Source organism: Lipotes vexillifer, unplaced genomic scaffold (assembly GCF_000442215.2).
Source record: "Lipotes vexillifer unplaced genomic scaffold, Lipotes_vexillifer_v1.1 scaffold86, whole genome shotgun sequence".
Lineage (NCBI taxonomy): Eukaryota > Metazoa > Chordata > Mammalia > Artiodactyla > Lipotidae > Lipotes > Lipotes vexillifer.
In genome coordinates this window covers 1,219,825-1,241,616 of record NW_006785406.1, presented here as the reverse complement: position 1 = coordinate 1,241,616, position 21,792 = coordinate 1,219,825, and the positions used below count along the sequence as shown (strand labels likewise).

At 36.7% G+C, this 21,792-nt stretch overlaps 1 protein-coding gene across 2 annotated transcripts in view; it reads right to left on the bottom strand.

Moving 5' to 3' along the window:
- STAG1 (STAG1 cohesin complex component) overlaps nt 1–21,792 on the bottom strand; it is a 459,794-nt gene that overhangs the window by 198,475 nt on the left and 239,527 nt on the right. For both annotated transcript variants that reach the window (XM_007457539.1, XM_007457540.1), the window contains exon 6: nt 5,084–5,160. In XM_007457539.1, coding sequence (XP_007457601.1) covers nt 5,084–5,160 — 77 coding nt within the window. The remainder of the gene's footprint in view (nt 1–5,083; nt 5,161–21,792) is intronic.

The window sequence follows — 21,792 nt, the reverse complement described above, 5'->3', positions numbered from 1 at the left end:
AATTCCTGCTGGAGATAAATTTTGCCCAGATGTCGTGCATGACTTCACAGGACTAAGGACAGAGCCGATCAAAGAAATCATGAAAGAGACTGTGGATATGGCAAAAATGGTCGGGGCGGGGTGGAGGGGGCAGTGAAGAGTTTTAAGATATGAATCTTGAAGAAATTCAAGAGCTAATAGACACTACACCAAAGGAATTAAGAGAAGATGACTTGACGGAGATGAGTGCTTCCTAACCAGTGCCGTACAATGAGGAAAAAGACATAGAAGAAGCACTGCCAGAAAACAAATGACATTAGACAATCTGGTACAAGGGTTGTGCTTATTCAACACTGCTTTTAACTTCTTTTACAACATGAACCCTTCTGTGATATGGGCATTGAAACTGTAGCCAATGGTGGAAGAAGGACTGGTACTATGTTAGAGAAATGAAAAAGCAAAATTCAAACAGAAATTATGATGTATTTCCATAAAATTACACCAAATATGCCTGTCTCTCCTGCCTACCCTTCCACCTCCTCCACCTCTGCCATCCCCGAGACAGCAAGACAAACCCCTCCTCTTCCTCAGCCGACTCAATGTGAAGACGATGAGGATGAAGACCTTTGTGATGATCCACTTCCACTTAATGAACAGTAAATAATCACCATGCCATACACTTAATAAACATATCTGTTGTATATGTGTGTGTCTCCATGTGAAAATATAGTAACTGTATGGCAAGAACTGTATGAGACACTCGTGTCATCATCTTCATTGCCTAACTATTCATTGTGTAGACCTTTGTGTGCAAGACTTGTACTGAAGTGGATAGCCTACCCATACATAGGCATAAGGTGAGTGATATTTAATATATACTGTTCTATAACTTTGCTTTCAAAGAATTACATTACTGTACAGTATGACACACTCTCATAGTTGGAGAAACTGCATATCAGCTTATCACCACAGGTAAGTGATTTTTCTTAAAACTAGTAAGTGTTTCCAATATTGTATTAAGAATATAACAGTAATACTGTATGCCATAAAAATTTTATAACGATTCATTCACTAGTATAAAGGCTAGGCTACCATGAAACAATTGTATCAGTTACACTAGGCTAGCAAAAAGCAATCAGATTTCTGGCTTCTTCGTTATCAATGCATAAATCATCATAACTGTAAGAAAATATAAATTATTCACATTATCTTTTCATTTTTGATGTCTAGTACTAATACATATAAGATCTATGGTGTTTTGCATCATATAAGACAATACTGATATAGGTACTAAGAGACAGATGATTTAGCTTATAAACAGATGACAAACTTACAGTAATGATACAGTACAGTACTGTAAATGTACTCTCCCCTTTTTATGCTTTTCTTAATAACATTTTGTCTCTACCTTACTTTTTTGTAAGAACACAGCATATAATATATATAAAATACAAAATGTGTGTTAATTGACTGTTAATGTTATTGGTAAGGCTTCCAGTCAACAGTAGGGTATTAGTAGTTAAGTTTTGGGGGAGTCAAAAATTATATGAGGATTTTCAGCTACAGGGGGCTGAGAGTACCTAACACCTGTGTTGTTCAAGGGTCAGCTGAATATTAAATGTGTTGTGTTGCAAAGGTTTCTCTACATAGATGTCATACTGAAATATATGAAAACTACACAAATTGACCTTTGGGAAAAATATCTAAGAATTGATACGTGGAGATCTGATTGTAATAACCTGGGGAAGAAATACAATTACAGTGTGCTTTACATCCTGGCAACTGGCTCCAACAGGAACCAAGTATATCTATTGACTTTGAAAAGTTATAGGCTGCTCTGGGAATTAACATATTATATTTCTAAATTAGGCTGATATTACAATTACAAAGGACATGTGGCCAGGTGCAGATCTGTAGTTATAACCAATTTGTAACAAGGAACAGAAGCTATAGTATACTACTTTTTCAGGCAATAACATACTCTTGGACTACCTTATTCAATTTAAACACTTTCAACTGAAATGACTTCTAACTCATCTCACCTTTACTTTAGTTTGCTATAATACATTATATTCATTCATTCAAAAGAATTTTAATGGCTACTCCCTGTTAACTAGGTATTTTTCTAGGATCTTGGGATCTAATGGTTCTTTGATATTTCAGAATTTTATCACAAAATATAATTCACCAAAACTAACCTCCTCCCACTCCCAAGGAATTAAATAACCTATACAGTATTTTGAAGGAAAAAAAACTTAAAATACTGTACATTTAACAATATGAAAGCATTTAAATGCATTCTTGAGTATACACAGAGTAGCAAAAGATCAGTATCTTGCTAAAGAGTTTAAGATAAATTTTTTTGTATCTGCATCTGAATTATAATTTCATTAAATTCAATACAATGAACAATATGTGACACAATCCCAGTGTATGTTTATGATGTATTCAGCTCATAAGTTTTACCACTCCGTATCAACAATGGCTTTTGCAAATACAGAGTCTGTCCCTCCAAAATACGTAATACCACCTTTCAAATAGAATTTCCATTTGTTCTTGCTTCGATGAATCTTGTCATACTTGCAGACAATTTAATTATCAGTGTCAAACAGGTCTGGCACATCCTGCTCATTAACATCATCTCTGGAATTTTTATTTATTTGTTTGTTTGTATGTTTATTTATTTATTTTGAGTTTAAATTTTTACTTTTCAAATTGGTTATGCAATAAAGTCTCAAGCAAAGTGAGTAAGCATCCTATTTATGACACTGTTTTAAGCCACCTAATTAAAAGCATTATATAGATACTTAAAAATTGAAATTGGCAATATTTATTAAAACGTCTAATCATCACAATTATATTTATATTTATTTATTTCTAAGTAGCTTTAGAAGATATCAAATTCTGCTTTAAATTAATACATTCTAATAATCCAAACTGTATTAGATATACTGTTTAAAAAATAATAGAACGATGATTTTAAAAGTCTTCTTTGATTAGGTCAATAATCTCAAATATTGGGACAAAATGTTTAGGAATATGAAATGAATGCCTTCTGAATGATTTCATTTGCTACATTTTATTCATTGTTGTTTTCCCCTCATTCTGTTTTCATATATGAAGTGTTTTTATAACAAATCTTGGCTTCCTCTTTTTATTTGCCTTAGAATAGTTCTCAATAGTTCTTATACATTAGAATATCACCTGGTGAGCTTTAAAAAAATATATCCAGGTCACATGCCTTACAAAGTAAACCAAAATGTCTGTGGGATGTGGAAGGGAGCCAGGAGTCAGTATCCCCATGAGATGTTAATGTGCAGCTATGTTTGGAAACTACTGTCTTAAACTCTTAATAATCATTCTATCACGTGTTAGTGCTGTGACGGTCCAAGATATATACTACTTTTAAATCTACAATCTGAATCACCTGTATTGCAAGCCTGGCATAGTAGTTAGTATAGTAGCTGTTGAGTAAAACTACTACTTGCACCTTAACTTATATCTTCTCTGGCTTTAACTTCTATTTGCAACATATAAAAACACATGTAGTAACAACAACAAAATTATTTTTTAGGGAACAGTAGTCCCACAGAAATATTTCAGAATCTAGGATTTTTTGCAGTTTAGAAGTTAATACAGTGCATATACCTTATATTTCATCATACCCCAAAAGAATCTGGGGCAGCCCCCTGTAATCAAGAACATTAACATTTAACAGCAATGCATACAGATATTCACACTGACTGTGATAAATAAAAATTTTAAGTAGTCTCATGTTATTTTAGGCCAGGTTTTGGAATTTCAGAGCTTTTTGGATTACAGAAATGAAGACAAGCGATTATGGAGTATAGCTGCATAGGTGACAATTTAAGGTCTCCCCTACCTCCCATAAAATGTGAATAAATAGTCTGAAAGCCACTGACAGAATGTTTCTGTAAAATGTTTTCATACTGCTGCTAGAGTAAAGGTGAACACCTGATGAGAAAGACATATACTGAACAGCCTGTGTTTGAATGTCTGCTTTGACATGTGTTTGTAGTACTTTTTTAATTAAAAATAAACACTACTTACTGCTACTACTAATAAAAAGCCTAACCCCATCTTACTAAGAGTGGACCTAGAAGAAAACCAATCTTTGTTGTTAGTGTTGAAAGTCAAGAAAAAGGAACACCTAATTCAGAAAATAGAAATCTTAATGAAATCAAAAGGCAGAACGTTAAAACTGGAATTGATGGTGGCCTAAAGCATGACATGAATTGAGTTCACCATAAATAAAATAAAGAAATAAAACTGTAAAAGTATCTCAACATTTACAGTGTAAAACTGCTTGAGTGAATATTTTAGTGAAAATGGAAAATCATGCAGAAAAAAATGGTTTCTGCATGATTAATTTGTGAAGACTAGTAAAGAAAACTTGTATTCTTAATGGAAATCAGATTATCTCAAGTAGAATGTCCCAAATAGGAGTTCAAGTTTTACACACACACACACACACACACATACACACACACACACACAAAATGGGAAAGGGGTGGGAGCGGGGGAGGTGTGTGTGTGTGGGTATGTCAGTGGTGGGGATCCATGTAAAATAATTTTGGGAATTCTGGATTGAATTAAGGAGATTTTTCTCCATTAAGATTTCTAAGAACCTTAAATAAGTTAATATGCTTTCACAATCTCTAAGGTAGGTATAATAGGCAGCCTGCTCACACTTCCTTGACCTCCAAACCCTTTTTTCTTTAAAGCATTTAACAAGACTAGTATTCCACAGAACATGAAATTGCTGGAGATGTATTTATAAATTCAGGAATTTTAGATGGTCTTCAAGAATGAATGTCAAGAGTCAACTTCTACTTCACACCATGAATTTTCTTATCCTTATCAGCTATCAGTCACTATTCAGTACTACTACCTCCATGCAATGTAATAAAATTCCCAAATGAATGAGATTAATGTTGGAATTAATAGCATGGATTATCATATAAATGAGAAAACAGTATATCTTCTCTTATACTAAACACCAAGTCAAAACAAAACTTAAAATAACATATTCACCATTTACAAGTGTAAGCAGGCAGTTTGTATAAATATTGAAATGCTATACCTCATCAAATTCTTCAGTCATTTTTCTGATGATTTCTGCATTCTGCATATTTCGAAACATCTCTATTCTCACAGTACCTGTGGAACAACAGATTTTATATAGTTAATCTTTCTCTATCCCATGCTAAAAATTAAATTTAACCTGAGCACTGTTTGAAAAGTTTTATATGAAAGTGTTTGGGTTTTTCTTACTTCCCCCAAACTTCTATCTATTCTAAAGGAATCCCTTGTTTAAGAATTTAAAAGTTCTTTAGACATTAAAAAAAAAACCCTGAATATCCTATGAATTAGATAAGTATAAGGAAAAATATTGAGAGAAGTGTTGAAGAAGGAAAAGACAAAGACATAAAACAATGAATTTATATGGTAAGGAAGCCCCTAAAGATTGACTTAAATATATACTGGTGCTAACCAGACATACAGCTGGCTGCCTTAGTCTGAAAAACATCCAAGTATAGAAAGTGTTATCTCCCTTAAAGGCTCCCTCTGACATTTTTTAATCATCAGAATATTCTTTGATAAATTAAATGTCCCATAATCTAACAACACATTTCAGTTATATCTGCTTTTTTGAACATGAAGAGTTGCTCAATAACTTCTACATAAGGATCAAACAGTCAAAGAAAAAGTTAACCTGTTTCAACATCTCATTCTTTCGTACTACTTTTACCTTACTTTATTTTTATCTCAAATATGGTTATGTAAATATTATCACTCTTATGAGAATGAGTGGTTTATATTGAAAACCTGTGCTAAAAATAACGTTTAAAGAAACTGAAATAAGGTTCAATTTAAAGAAACTGAAATAAGGTTTAAAATCAACTTAGGTACAAAGAATTCCAGCCTAATAATTAAATGAGGTTCAGTTTCAACTGTATAAGTGTAAAATACTCAAGTTAAAAATCAGAAGAATAACACTCAATGAATCAGTAAGAAAATAATTACTGTATAACCTCTGACAGGCTCCTTGCCAGTGATTACCAGCTCCAACTCAAATCACAATTAGGAATGTAGGTGGGAAGAGTCTCTGAAATGCACTGTACTCTTACAGGAAAGACCATGGAAGCAGTAGGATAGCCACTAAAAGTCAAAGTATGATCTTAATTCAGAGTCCCAACAAAAACTACAATGGAACATGTGGCACTTTTATAAACTCAATTTAACTGAATTAAATTCTATAAAATGAGGAAAATGCCCTATCTGCCTTTTTAATCAGAATCATTTAAAAGCACAGTTTATTTACTGATACATAGTTCTCATTCATTTTCTGGATGATGAATTAAGTACTACCAACAGATATTCCCAATATTCAACTTTAGAGATGACAGTCTAGCCTGGAATGTGGATAAAAAGGAAAAATATTTTTAAAGAGTTCTTCCCCAACATGCAATTTCTGAAACAAAATGAGAAACTTTTTATCCTGATTTTATTTTTTTATGTGAAAAACAGTAACGTAGAGAGTATTCAACAGTGTTGAAGACAGGCTGTTTACGTACTACAATATAGCCTTTATTTTCAGAGGATTTTAAAAAATTAAATAAACAAGAAATGTGCTAAACTGATAATTGTAACTAATCTCAAATAAAAGTAACTTTCTGTTAGACATTCTTAAAATCACTCAAAACAAAATTGTTTCTATTTAACCTTGTTTGGGTCATGAAATATTCTGTCAATCTGAAATAAGATTCCCATAGATAAAAAGCATGTAATTTCAGGGGTTAATTCATGGTACTCTTGATAAGTAAAATTACAGTCATAAGTACTAATAAAAAAGCAAAAGAAGTAAAATTAGATGTTAAAATTTTTGAACATGGGAAGAATTAACTGTTCTTAGGGAGATGGAAATATTTTATATTTTGAATGGAATGTCATTACATGGTTGTACGCATTTGTCAAAAGCCATCTATCTGTATACTGTGTGTATGGAAATTAGATCTTGGTAAAGTTGATTTTTTAAAAATTCAAGAAAACGGACAACATTAATTCTACTACTTCATTAATAAGTTGCACATATCACTCTTAAAATACTCCCAGTGTAAATAATGTTCAACTACTCTGTATCCATGATTGACATGGCAGTTTTCATATTCAGTGGAGTCTTAACTATACTTTGAATAAAATAGCTATGTTAGTTCATAAAGAGAGGATTATTTCACTGCACCAATTTCATGTGGTAAAGAGCAACAAAACTAACTAGCATTAAAAGCAATATGAAAAAAACCTCACGCTTAGCATCTTTAAAGATGACTACAATATACAAATATCAATTACTAATAAAATAAAATCAGATGTTTAAAAGCCATAACTTTGAAAATGAACAGAAGCTTGTTACTGATTTTTCTTTTAAGGAAGAAATTCCTTCTCCTGCCACAATGACTATTCCAAAGGTTAGCCTATTTACTTATTTTCCAACTGTTCATTCTGCTCCAATTGGGTACCACAACTCTACAGAAACTGCTTCCTCACACCAGCTGTCTCCGAACTGCTACATCAAACAGTTTTTCCTTAATAATAATCTATCTAATGTATTTAAAGAATTTGCTTATTTTATTGGTTCCCACCACAGCAGTATATATTTACACTATATTCTCTGATGACTTATTTTTATTTCTTTCAGTTACTTTTAGTCATTTAACCTAAGTACATACAGGTAATTTCTAAAGCTCAATCCAAGCATTCTTCTTTGCCCTTTTTTTACATTTTCTAACCCGGATGTGGTCCCTACCTATCTAGCTCACCCACTAGAATAAAGTATGGCAGAGACCACTACTTACTGATCTTTGTATTCCCCCATGAACCTTGAAAAATGACTGACATGTTAAGCTCCTCTGTCCTATTAAGTTTTCTTTGACAAAGAAAAAAATCTTGCCTTAATTCAACACTTATGTTCAAAATAAATTAAAAAGCTAATCTCAGTTCATCTTTGGATTCTTGGTTCTTAAAGATGCATATTTCTAATAGAAGATTATCCTAAGATTATGGATAGTAAAGGTAAATAAAAAATCTGAAATGATTCAGATTCATGGGAACATAAATATCTGAAAATAAAGAATAAAAGAGAGAAAAGATCACCTTCCACTCTCTTAAATACTAACAAGTTATCTATGAGAATCCTAAAAGAATAAGCCACCAACATACATATTTTATATTAAAAAGTAAAAGTTTCCTTGAGCAGGCCCTCCTCACAAGATTGCACTTTTTTAATAAAGCAAAAGGAAGAACTTTCAAAATTGTCATTTTAAACTATGAATAATTTTAGAAATGGAAGTAACATCAGAAAACTACCATCAAGTTCTTAATCATTTAAACTATGTCAAATGCTGGTAACAGCAGAAATTGATACAATCCCTGTGGTATGCAATTCGGCAAATGTCTACCAAAACTAATTTACATGTCTTGATATTGTACTTGTTGCAAAGTATCCATAAAATCACACATGTGCAAAATAATGAATATACAAGGTTATTCCCTGAAGCACTGTCTGTAACAGTAAAATAGGAAAAAAACCCATATGCCCATAAATAAGAATCTGAATAAGTAAAAATGGTGATAACAACAATGGTGGTGGCAGCCTACATCTGGGTGCTCACCATCTGCCAGGCATTGTGCTAAATAAGTGCTTAAACTTCCAAACAACCTTATTCAGAATACAATTTTTCTCCCATTTTACAGATGAGAAAATTGAGGCACCTAGAGATTTAGCAACTTGTAAAAAAGGTTTTCCAGCAGCACATCCATGGCCTGCATGAAGGCAATCTGGCTATACAGGTCCATGAAAACCACTACTTTTAATTGGCTCTTAAAGTCAATGGAAGCCATGGAGACAAAAAACAATAAAGCTACCTATGATTGATACGAAAAGACCTGTAGGATACATTTACACCTGAAAAAAGAAGGGATAGGTTCCAGTTCAAGATGGTGATGTAGGAAGACCCTGAACTCATCTCCCATGGACAGAATTAGTCTAGTTACATATGGAAAATTTTCCTCTTAAAAAAACATTCAAAAAAAAAACCAAAAACATAAAGGCTGGCTGAATGACAATTATACATCAGGCAAACGAGAAGAAAACCACATCAAAGCAGGTAAGAGAGGCTGGCACAAAATTTCACCAAATATGGCACAAAATAAACCCGACCTACAGCACAGGGAAACACAAGCGGGAGGGCACTCAAAATCAGAGCTTCTCCCTGAGGACTGAAGGGCTCAAACCCCACATCAGGCACCAAAAATTTTAAAGACATGCACTTGAGAGATAAGCCAACACATGCCCCCCCCTCTCCCCGCAACAGCCAAAACATCTAATTTTGAAAACCAACAGAGCCTCACATCCTGAGACCCACAGGACACCACCAATCTGGTAGAAAGCTCTTAAACGGCCTGCACAACTTGGACTCATCCACCCAGGGCCCAGCTCAGAGGCAGCCTAAGGCAACTCAACTTGAACTGAATCCGGATCACCTGCTTACATTAAAACCATGGCCTAAGGGGCAGGCATCCAATTTAACACACACATCTAGAAGCCTGCTTAAACACTCTCTGGGGATGGAGAATGGCAGGCACCATCTCACACTTTCCCTTTGCTGTGCTCCAGAGCACCAATATTTCCCGAAAGGGAGAAGACTACATGTGCCTGGTGCCCTAATTTTTCTGGCTGCTACCCAGGATATGATTCTTGATCGCCTGGCTCTAAAGGCCAGGGGAGCTTGCATTCCTGATCATATGCAACTGTAATAATCAGTGTCACCCAGAATGGAGCTCATACCCATCTGGTGCCCTGATTTTTGTGACTGCTACCAGGGATCACCTTTACTTCACCTGGCTTTGGTGGCCAGTGGGGCTGACATTTGTAGGTACTGCAACACTGTAACCAATGAAGACAGAGTTCTAAACCAGCTACCACCTCCAGGGCACAGCAAGAGGCAACAGATCCAAGAACTCAGTCTTTCTGTGAAAGAGACCTATTAGCTAAACATTATGACTGTGGCTTGAGGGGCAGGGTTCTCTTTAAACACGCATCTAGGGGTTGACTGTAATCCTTTTCAAAGATTTCAGAGGACGGACACTATCTTCACACTCACTGTCTGCAGTGTTCCAGAGCACCAGTGTCTCCTGGTGAGAAGCTTTATAGGCATCTGGTACCCTGGTTTTTGTGTCTAATACCTGGGACATTTTGCAACTGGAGCCCAGGGCTCCCTGATCACTGGGATCTGGTTGCAAAAGGGGCTTGGGTACCAGGGTTCCATGGGACTGTGGCAATTAGAGGGATGGTTCTGGGCAGGTTACCACACGTAGCCCACTGCACAGACAGCTGGATGAAGCACATTTCCCAGTCTATGAAAGAGGCCACTTTTGCTTCTCCTGCAGCTTTGGATTGAGAAGCAGGCTTCAGGGGTTTTTTTTAACATCTTTATTGGAGTATAATTGCTTTACATTGTTGTGTTAGTTGCTGCTGTATAACAAAGTGAATCAGCTATACATATATATATATCCCCTCCCTCTTGCATCTCCCCCCCACCCTCCCTATCCCACCCCTCTAGGTGGTCACAAAGCACCGAGCTGGTCTCGCTGTGCTATGCGGCTACTTCCCACTAGCTATCTATTTTACACTTGGTAGTGTATATATGTCAACAGGATTCAGGTTTGACACACATGCGGTGGCATATGGAGCGGCTCTAAAGGAACATAGACTGTGGATGTCATTTTGGCACTCTCCTTTTGCCTTGCTCCAGCTCACTGTTATCTCCTACAAAGAAGTTATACACTCATCTGAAGCTCTGATTTTTCTGACTGCTGCCCAAGGTATACTTCCAGATTGCCTGGCTCTGGTAACCAGTGAGGCTTATGTTTGCAGCCTTTCAGGACTGTATCTACATACTTTTAAAAATGGCTGGCTGATGGCTTGGCTTCTAGTCAGCCTGAATCTAGGTGCTGAAATCTTCCACTCTGTGACAGCGACAGGCCTTGGCACATCCTCAACTACTGGGAGCTATTAAAAATATATTAGGATGCTTGGACAAGCAAAGAGATGACCAATAGTTGGGGCAAGGCTGAACAAAAAGGTTCACCTCCTACACAAGGCCACTCCTTCAAGACTGGGAGGGGGTGGTTGTTTTATCCACTGTATATAAACCAATAGAGAGAGTCAAGCAAAATGAAGAAACAGAGGAATACTTTCCAAATGAAAGAACAATAAAACTTCAGGGGGAAAAAAAAAACTTTAATGAAATAGATATAAATATTTTACCTGATAAAGTAATGGTCATTTGATATCCACCAAAAGGGGAGAGTAATGGATAAATACAGTGAGAACTTCAACAGAGATGGAAAACATAAAAAAGCACCAATACAATTCACAGAGATGAAGAACACAATAACTGAATTGAAAAGTACACTAGATGGGTTCAAGACAAAATGAAACAAAAGAAAAAAATCAAACAACTTGAAGACAAGGCACTAGAACTTACCCAATCACAGCAGCAAAAAGAAGAAGGTCAAAGACAGCTTAAGTGACACATGGGATGATACCAAACATACTAATATTCACATTTTAGGTCTCCCAGAAGAAGAGAGAGAGAAAGGGGCAGAAAACAGACATTCAAGTCCAGGAAGCCTAGAGAGCTTGAAAAGAGATGAACTGAAAATGGCTCACAGTAAGGCACATTATAAATAAAATGTCAAAAGTTAAAGACAAGACAATAATATTTAAAACAACGAGAAAAACAACTAGCTATATACAAGGAACTCCCATGACACTATCATCACACTTTTTAGCAAAAACTCTGCAGGCCAGAAGGGAATGCATGATATATTCAAAGTGCTGAAATAAAACTTCCAACCAAGAATACTGTACCTGGAAGAGTTCTCATTCAGAATTCAAGGAGGGAGAGTTTTTCAGAGATGCAAAAGCTAAAGGAGTCCATCACTACTAAACCAGCCTACAAGAAATGTTAAATGGATGTCTTTAAGCTGAAAGGAAAGGGCACTACTTAGTTATCAGAACACATATGAAAGAATAAATCCCACTTAAAAGTAAATATATAGTAAAGTAGTGGATTAATGACTTATGAAGTTAATATGAAGGTTAAAAGACAAAAGTAATAAAAATAAGCATAACAATAATTAGTTAAGGGACACATAAGATTTTTAAAATGTAACATGAAAAATATAAAATGTGGACAGTGCAAAGAGAGTAAAAACGTTAAGCTTTAAAACAGGATGGATGAAACTTAAGTTGTTACCAACTTAAAATGCTGTTGTAACTGTCATGACAACCCAAAGCAAAAACCTATAGTATAAATACACAGAAGATAAAAAGAAAGGAATATATACATATCACTAAAGAAAGTCATCTAACTATTCAGTTGGCCAAAAAGTTCATTATGGAAAAATGTTACAGAAGATGTTAACATGTTACAGAAAAACCTGAACAAACTTTTCGGCCAACCCAATACAAAGTAGGAGAGGCAGAGAAGAAAAAAGTAACAAAGAGTAACTATAAAAACAACTAGGAAACAATTAACAAAATGGTAATAAACACAAACCTATCAGTAACTACTTTAAATGTAAAAGGACTAAATTCTCCAATCAAAAGACATGGAGTGGATAGGTGAATAAAAACACAAGTCCCATCTATACACTGCAAACATGAGGCACACTTTAGATGTAAGGACACACACAGACTAAAGTAAAGGGATGGAAAAAAGATATTTCATGCAAACGGAAACCAAAAGAAAGCTGCAGTATGCTGCAGTATATATATATATATATATATATATATATATATATACACACCCCACATAACAGACTTAAGTAACAGACTTAAGAAAAAATTAAAGGTATAGATATAATAAAACATAACAGTAAAGGAATTATCCAACAAAAGGATATAACATTTGAAAATATTTATGAACCAAACATATGAAGCAAATATTAAAAGAACCAAAGGGAGAAAGAGAAAGCAATACAATTATAGAAGACTTTCATACCCTACTTAAACCAAGAGACAGATCATCCAGACAGAAAATCAATAAGAAAACAACTGCCTTAAATGACATTAGACCAGATGGACGTAACAGATATTTATAAAACATTCCATCCAAAATAAACAAAACACATATTTTTCTCTAGTGCACAGGGAACATTTTCTAAGATCATATGTTTGGCCACAAAACAGTCTTAATAAATTTAACAGAACTCAGTTTTGGCTGAAAAGATGGCAGAGTAGAAGGACGTGAGCTCACCCCTTCTGAAAAAAACACCAACATAACAAATAATGCTGAATAACCATTGACAAAAAAACAGAAAAGAAAAAAAAAAAAAACACCCCAGAACACTGGAAGCTGCCAAAAAAGATACCCTACATCCAAAGACAAAGAAGAAGTGATGGGACAGTAGGAAGGGCACAATCACGATAAAATCAAATCTCATACTGCAGTGTGGGTGACCCAAAAACTGGAAAATAATTATACCACAGAAGTTCTCTCACAGAGGTAAAAGTCCTGAGCCCATGTCAGACTTCCCAGCATTGGTGCCTGGCGAAAAGAGGAGGAGCCCCCAGAGAATCTGACTTTTCAGGCCAGCAGGGTTTGATCATAATACTGGGAAAACAGAAACTCCTCTTGGAGGGCGCACACAAGGTCCCGTGTGCAACAGGACCCAGGGAAAAAAGCAGTGACCTCATAAGAGACTGGGCCAGACCTAACTGTTAGTATTAGATGGTCTCCTGTAGAGTCGAGAGTGAGGCTGTGGCTCACTGCTGGGACAAAGACACCTGGGAGTGGTGGTTCTGGCAAGTACTCATTGGTGTCAGCCCTCCTGGAGGACACCATTTCCTCCCGAAGATCTAGCCCCACACAAAAGCCCATAGGCTCCACTACTCGGAGGCCTCAGGCCAAACAACCAACAGGGCAGGAACATAGCCCCACCCATCCACAGACAGTCTGCATAAAGTCTTCTTGAGCTCAGCCCTTCCTACCAGAGGAACAATACCCAGCTCCACCCACCAGTGAGCAGGAGGCCCACAAGGATGCGTGCACAAGCGTCATAGCCTCATCCACCACAAGGGCAGACAGGAGAAGCAAAAAGAACTACAATCCTGCAGCATGCAAAACAGAAACAGCAATCACAGAGAGTTAGACAAAATGAGATGGTAGAGGGATATGTCCCAGATAAAGGAACAAGATAAAACTCCAGAAGAACAATTAAGTGGAGATACTCAATCTACCAGAAAAAGAATTCAGAGTAATGAGACTGAAAATGCTCCGAGATCTCAAAAAAATAATGGAGGCACAGATTGAGAAGATACAAGAAATATTTAACAAAGACCTAGAAGAAGTACAGAACAAACAGATGAACTATACAATAAGTGAAATGAAAAATACAATAGAAAAAAATCAATAGGACAGTGAGGCAGAAGTGAGCTGAAAGACAGAATGGTGGAAATCACTGCTGTGGAACAGAATAAAAAATAAAGTGAAAAGAAACGAGGACAGTCTCAGAGACCTCTGGGACAACATTAAACGCACAAACATTGGCATTATATTATAGGAGTCCCAGAAGGAGGAGAGAGAGAGAAAGGACATGAGAAACTATTTGAAGAGATAATAGCTGAAAACTTCCCTAAAAAGGGAAAGGAAACAGTCACACAAGTCCAGGAAACACAGAGAGTGCCAGGCAAGATAAACCCAAGCACGAATACGCCGAGAAACACAGTAACCAAACTGACAAAAGTTAAAGACAAAAACAAAATGTGAAAAGCAACAAACAACATACAAAAGAAATCCCATAAGGTTATCAGCTGATTTCTCAGCAGAAACTCCGCAGGCAAGAAGAGAGTGGCGACTGCTTGAATAGCTTGATAAGCAGAGGCAGAGAACAGATCCTTCAACAGGAAAGACAGAAACTTCTCCAGCTGGGTAGCACTCAGCTGGAGGATGCCAGGCCTGAGGATCATGCTGTGCTAATAAGGTCAGGGTCTGATCCCTGTGTGTTCTTCATTCTGCCCGATTACACGCTCAACCTGAAAAAAAGAAAGAAGAAAAGGAGGAAGGAGGGAAGGAAGAACGAAGACAGAAGAAGAAGAAAGAGGAGGAAGAGGAGAGGAGGTGGAAAGGAAAGAGCACGCAATCAGCAGCAGCCCACGGTTGATGGATCGTGAGGAAGGGGAGAAGGGGCATTGAACATGATCTGAGAGCCGAGTGGATGAAAGGCTCTTGCTGCTCCAGCCAGGAGTCAGGACTCTGCCTCTGAGGTGGGAGAGCCAACTTCAGAACACTCGTCAAGAAGAGACCTCCCAGCCCCACATAATATCAAATGGCGAAAATCTCCCAGAGATCTCCATCTCAACACCAGCACCCAGCTTCGCTCAACGACCAGCAAGCTACAGTGCTGGACAACCTATGCCAACCATATAGCAAAACAGGAACACAACACCACCCACTAGCAGAGAGGCTGCCTAAAATCATAATAAGTCCACAGACACCCCAAAACACACCACCAGACGTGGACCTGCCCACTAGAGAGACAAGATCTAGCCTCATACACCACAACACAGGCACTAGTCCCCTCCACCAGGAAGCCTACACAACCCACTGAACCAACCTTAGCCACTGGAGACAGACATCAAAAACAACGGGAGCTACGAACTTGCAGCCTGCAAAAAGGTGAACCCAATCACAGTAAGATAAGCAAAATGAGAAGACAGAAAAACACACAGCAGATGAAGGAGCAGGATAAAAACCCACCAGACCTAACAAATGAAGAGGAAATAGGCAGTCTACCTGAAAAAGAGTTCAGAATAATGATAGTAAAGATGATCCAAAATCTTGGAAATAGAATGGACAAAATGCAAGAAGCAGTTAACAAGGACCTAGAAGAAATAAAGATGAAACAGACAATGATGAACAACACAATAAATGAAATGAAAAATACTCTAGATGGGATCAATAGCAGAATAAATGAGGCAGAAGAACGGATAAGTGACCTGGAAGATAAAATAGTGGAAATAACTACTGCAGAGCAGAATAAAGAAAAAAGAATGAAAAGAACTGAGGACAGTCTCAGAGACCTCTGGGACAACATTAAACGCACCAACATTCGAATTATAGGGGTTCCAGAAGAAGAAGAGAAAAAGAAAGGGACTGAGAAAATATTTGAAGAGATTATAGTTGAAAACTTCCCTAATATGGGAAAGGAAATAGTTAATCAAGTCCAGGAAGCACAGAGAGTCCCATACAGGATAAATTCAAGGAGAAATACGCCAAGACACATATTAATCAAACTGTCAAAAACTAAATACAAAGAAAGCATATTAAAAGCAGCAAGGGAAAAACAACAAATAACACACAAGGGAATCCCCATAAGGTTAACAGCTGATCTCTCAGCAGAAACTCTACAAGCCAGAAGGGAGTGGCAGGACATACTGAAAGTGATGAAGGAGAAAAACCTGCAACCAAGATTACTCTACCCAGCAAGGATCTCATTCAGATTTGATGGAGAAATTAAAACCTTTACAGACAAGCAAAAGCTGAGAGAGTTCAGCACCACCAAACCAGCTTTACAACAAATGCTAAAGGAACTTCTCTAGACAAAAACACAAGAGAAGGAAAAGTCCTATAATAACGAACCCAAAACAATTTAGAAAATGGGAATAGGAACATACATATCGATAATTACCTTAAATGTAAATGGACTAAATGCTCCCACCAAAAGACACAGATTGGCTGAATGGATACAAAAACAAGACCCATATATATGCTGTCTACAAGAGACCCACTTCAGACCTAGAGACACATACAGACTGAAAGTAAGGGGATGGAAAAAGATATTCCATGCAAATGGAAACCAAAAGAAAGCTGGAGTAGCAATTCTCATATCAGACAAAATAGACTTTAAAATAAGGACTATCAGAAGAGACAAAGAAGGACACTACATAATGATTAAGGGATCGATCCAAGAAGAAGATATAACAATTGTAAATATTTATGCACCCAACATAGGAGCACCTCAATACATAAGGCAAAAACTAGCAGCCATAAAAGGGGAAATCGACAGTAACACATTCATAGTAGGGGACTTCAACACCCCACTTTCACCAATGGACAGATCATCCAAAATGAAAATAAATAAGGAAACACAAGCTTTAAATGATACATTAAACAGGATGGACTTAATTGATATTTATAGGACACTCCATCCAAAAACAACAGAATACACATTTTTCTCAAGTGCTCATGGAACATTCTCCAGGATAGATCATATCTTGGGTCACAAATCAAGCCTTGGTAAATTTAAGAAAATTGAAATTATATCAAGTATCTTTTCCGACCACAACGCCATGAGATTAGATATCAATTATAGGAAAAGAGCAGTAAAAAATACAAACACATGGAGGCTAAACAATACACTACTTAGTAACGAAGTGATCACTGAAGAAATCAAAGAGGAAATTAAAAAATACCTAGAAACAAATGACAATGGAGATACAACGACCCAAAACCTATGGGATGCAGCAAAAGCAGTTCTAAGAGGGAAGTTTATAGCAATACAAGCCCACCTTAAGAAGCAGGAAACATCTCGAATAAACAACCTAACCTTGCACCTCAAGCAATTAGAGAAAGAAGAACAAAAAAACCCCAGAGTTAGCAGAAGGAAAGAAATCATAAAAATCAGATCAGAAATAAATGAAAAAGAAATGAAGGAAACAATAGCAAAGATCAATAAAACTAAAAGCTGGTTCTTTGAGAAGATTAACAAAATTGATAAACCATTAGCCAGACTCATCAAGAAAATAAGGGAGAAGACTCAAATCAATAGAATCAGAAATGAAAAAGGAGAAGTAACAACTGACACTGCAGAAATACAAAAAATCATGAGGGATTACTACAAGCAACTCTATGCCAATAAAATGGACAATCTGGAAGAAATGGACAAATTCTTAGAAATGCACAAACTGCCAAGACTGAATCAGGAAGAAATAGAAAATATGAACAGACCAATCACAAACACTGAAATTGAAACTGTGATTAAAAATCTTCCAACAAACAAAAGCCCAGGACCAGATGGCTTCACAGGCGAATTCTATCAAACATTTAGAGAAGAGCTAACACCTATTCTTCTCAAACTCTTCCAAAATATAGCAGAGGGAGGAACACTCCCAAACTCATTCTACGAGGCCACCATCACCTTGATACCAAAACCAGACAAGGATGTCACAAAGAAAGAAAACTACAGGCCAATATCACTGATGAACATAGATGCAAAAATCCTCAACAAAATACTAGCAAACAGAATCCAACAGCACATTAAAAGGATCATACACCATGATCAAGTGGGGTTTATTCCAGGAATGCAAGGATTCTTCAATATACGCAAATCTATCAATGTGATTAACCATATTAACAAATTGAAGGAGAAAAACCATATGATCATCTCAATAGATGCAGAGAAAGCTTTTGACAAAATTCAACACCCATTTATGATAAAAACCCTGCAGAAAGTAGGTGTAGAGGGAACTTTCCTCAATATAATAAAGGCCGTATATGACAAGCCCACAGCCAACATCATCCTCAATGGCGAAAAACTGAAAGCATTTCCACTAAGGTCAGGAACAAGACAAGGTTGCCCACTCTCACCACTCTTATTCAACATAGTTTTGGAAGTTTTAGCCACAGCAATCAGAGAAGAAAAGGAAATAAAAGGAATCCAAATCGGAAAAGAAGAAGTAAAGCTGTCACTGTTTGCAGATGACATGATACTATACATAGAGAATCCTAAAGATGCTACCAGAAAACTACTAGAGCTAATCAATGAATTTGGTAAAGTAGCAGGATACAAAATTAATGCACAGAAATCTCTGGCATTCCTATATACTAATGATGAAAAATCTGAAAGTGAAATCAAGAAAACACTCCCATTTACCATTGCAACAAAAAGAATAAAATATCTAGGAATAAACCTACCTAAGGAGACAAAAGACCTGTATGCAGAAAATTATAAGACACTGATGAAAGAAATTAAAGATGATACAAACAGATGGAGAGATATACCATGTTCTTGGATTGGAAGAATCAACATTGTGAAAATGACTCTACTTCCCAAAGCAATCTATAGATTCAATGCAATCCCTATCAAACTACCACTGGCATTTTTCACAGAACTAGAACAAAAAATTTCACAATTTGTATGGAAACACAAAAGACCCCGAATAGCCAAAGCAATCTTGAGAACAAAAAATGGAGCTGGAGGAATCAGGCTGCCTGACTTCAGACTATACTACAAAGCTACAGTAATCAAGACAGTATGGTACTGGCACAAAAACAGAAAGATAGATCAATGGAATAGGATAGAAAGCCCAGAGATAAACCCATGCACATATGGTCACCTTATCTTTGATAAAGGTGGCAGGAATATACAGTGGAGAAAGGACAGCCTCTTCAATAAGTGGTGCTGGGAAAATTGGATAGGTACATGTAAAAGTATGAGATTAGATCACTCCCTAACACCATACACAAAAATAAGCTCAAAATGGATTAAAGACCTAAATGTAAGGCCAGAAACTATCAAACTCTTAGAGGAAAACATAGGCAGAACACTCTATGACATAAATCACAGCAAGATCCTTCTTGACCCATCTCCTAGAGTAATGGAGATAAAAACAAAAATAAACAAATGGGACCTAATGAAACTTCAAAGCTTTTGCACAGCAAAGGAAACCATAAACAAGACCAAAAGACAGCCCTCAGAATGGGAGAAAATATTTGCAAATGAATCAACTGACAAAGGATTAATCTCTAAAATTTACAGGCAGCTCATGCAGCTCAATAACAAAAAAATAAACAACCCAATCCAAAAATGGGCAGAAGACCTAAATAGACATTTCTCCAAAGAAGATATACAGACTGCCAACAAACACATGAAAGAATGCTCAACATCATTAATCATTAGAGAAATGCAAATCAAAACTACAATGAGATATCATCTCACACCAGTCAGAATGGCCATCATCAAAAAATCTAGAAACAATAAATGCTGGAGAGGGTGTGGAGAAAAGGGAACACTCTTGCACTGCTGGTGGGAATGTGAATTGGTTCAGCCACTATGGAGAACAGTATGGAGGTTCCTTAAAAAACTACAAATAGAACTACCATATGACCCAGCAATCCCACTACTAGGTATATACCCTGAGGAAACCAGAATTCAGAAAGAGTCATGTACCAAAATGTTCATTGCAGCTCTATTTACAATAGCCCGGAGATGGAAACAACCTAAGTGCCCGTCGTCGGATGAATGGATAAAGAAGATGTGGCACATATATACAATGGAATATTACTCAGCCATAAAAAGAAACGAAATTGAGCTATTTGTAATGAGGTGGATAGATCTAGAGTCTGTCATACAGAGTGAAGTAAGTCAGAAAGAGAAGGACAAATACCGTATGCTAACACATATATATGGAATTTAAGAAAAAAAAATGTTATGAAGAACCTAGGGGTAAAACAGGAATAAAGACAGAGACCTACTGGAGAACAGACTTGAGGATATGGGGAGGGGGAAGGGTGAGGTGTGTTAGGGCGAGAGAGAGACATGGACATATATATACTAACAAACGTAAGGTAGATAGCCAGTGGGAAGCAGCCGCATGGCACAGGGAAACCGGCTCGGTTCTTTGTGGCTGTCTGGAGGGGTGGGATAGGGAGGGTGGGAGGGAGGGAGACAAAGAGGGAAGAGATATGGGAACATATGTATATGTATAACTGACTCACTCTGTTATAAAGCAGAAACTAACACACCATTGTAAAGCAATTATACCCCAATAAAGATGTTAAAAAAAAAAAAAAAAAAAAGAAGAGAGTGGCACGATATATTGGGTTGGCCAAAAAGTGCCTTTGGTTTTTAAGTAAAAATGAAAGACACACTTTTCATTTTCACTAACAACTCTACTGAACAATGGATTCATCCCTTTGTTCCACTACCTTCAGCCATTTTTCAGGCAACTTAATTCCATCTTCCCAAAACTTTTTATCTTTTTGAGCAAAGAACTGTTCCAGGTGCCTTTTACAGTCTTCCAGGGAATTGAATTTTTTTCCATCAAGAGAATTTTCCAGTAATCCAAAGGTGCAGTGTCTGGTGAATACAGTGTGTTAATCAGAACTTCCCATCCAAGCTGTAATAGTTTTTGCGTGGTCATCAAAGACACGCACGGTCTTGCGTTATCCTGATGGAAGATTATGCGTTTTCTGTTGACTAATTCTGAACACTTTTCTTCAAGTGCTGCTTTCAGTTGGTCTAATCGGGAGTAGTACTTGTTGGAATTAACTGTTTGGTTTTCTGGAAGGAGCTCTTAATACAGGACTCCATTCCAATCCCACCACATACACCACATCACCTTCTTTGTATGAAGACCAGCCTCTGGTGTGGTTGGTGGTGGTTTATTTCGCTTGAACCGACAATCTCTTCCACTCCACATTATTATCCAGTAACCAATTTTCATTGCCCGTCCAAATTAGTTTTAAAAATGAAACGTTTTCATTAAATTGCAGTAGAGAATCACATAGGGAAATAGGGTCAAGATTTTTTTCGTTAAACTTATGTGGAACCCAAACATCAAAGTGATTCACATAACCAAGCTGGTGCAAATGATTTTCAACGCTTGATTTGGATATTTTGACTATGTCAGCGACCTCCCGTGTGGTATACTGTTGAAATTTC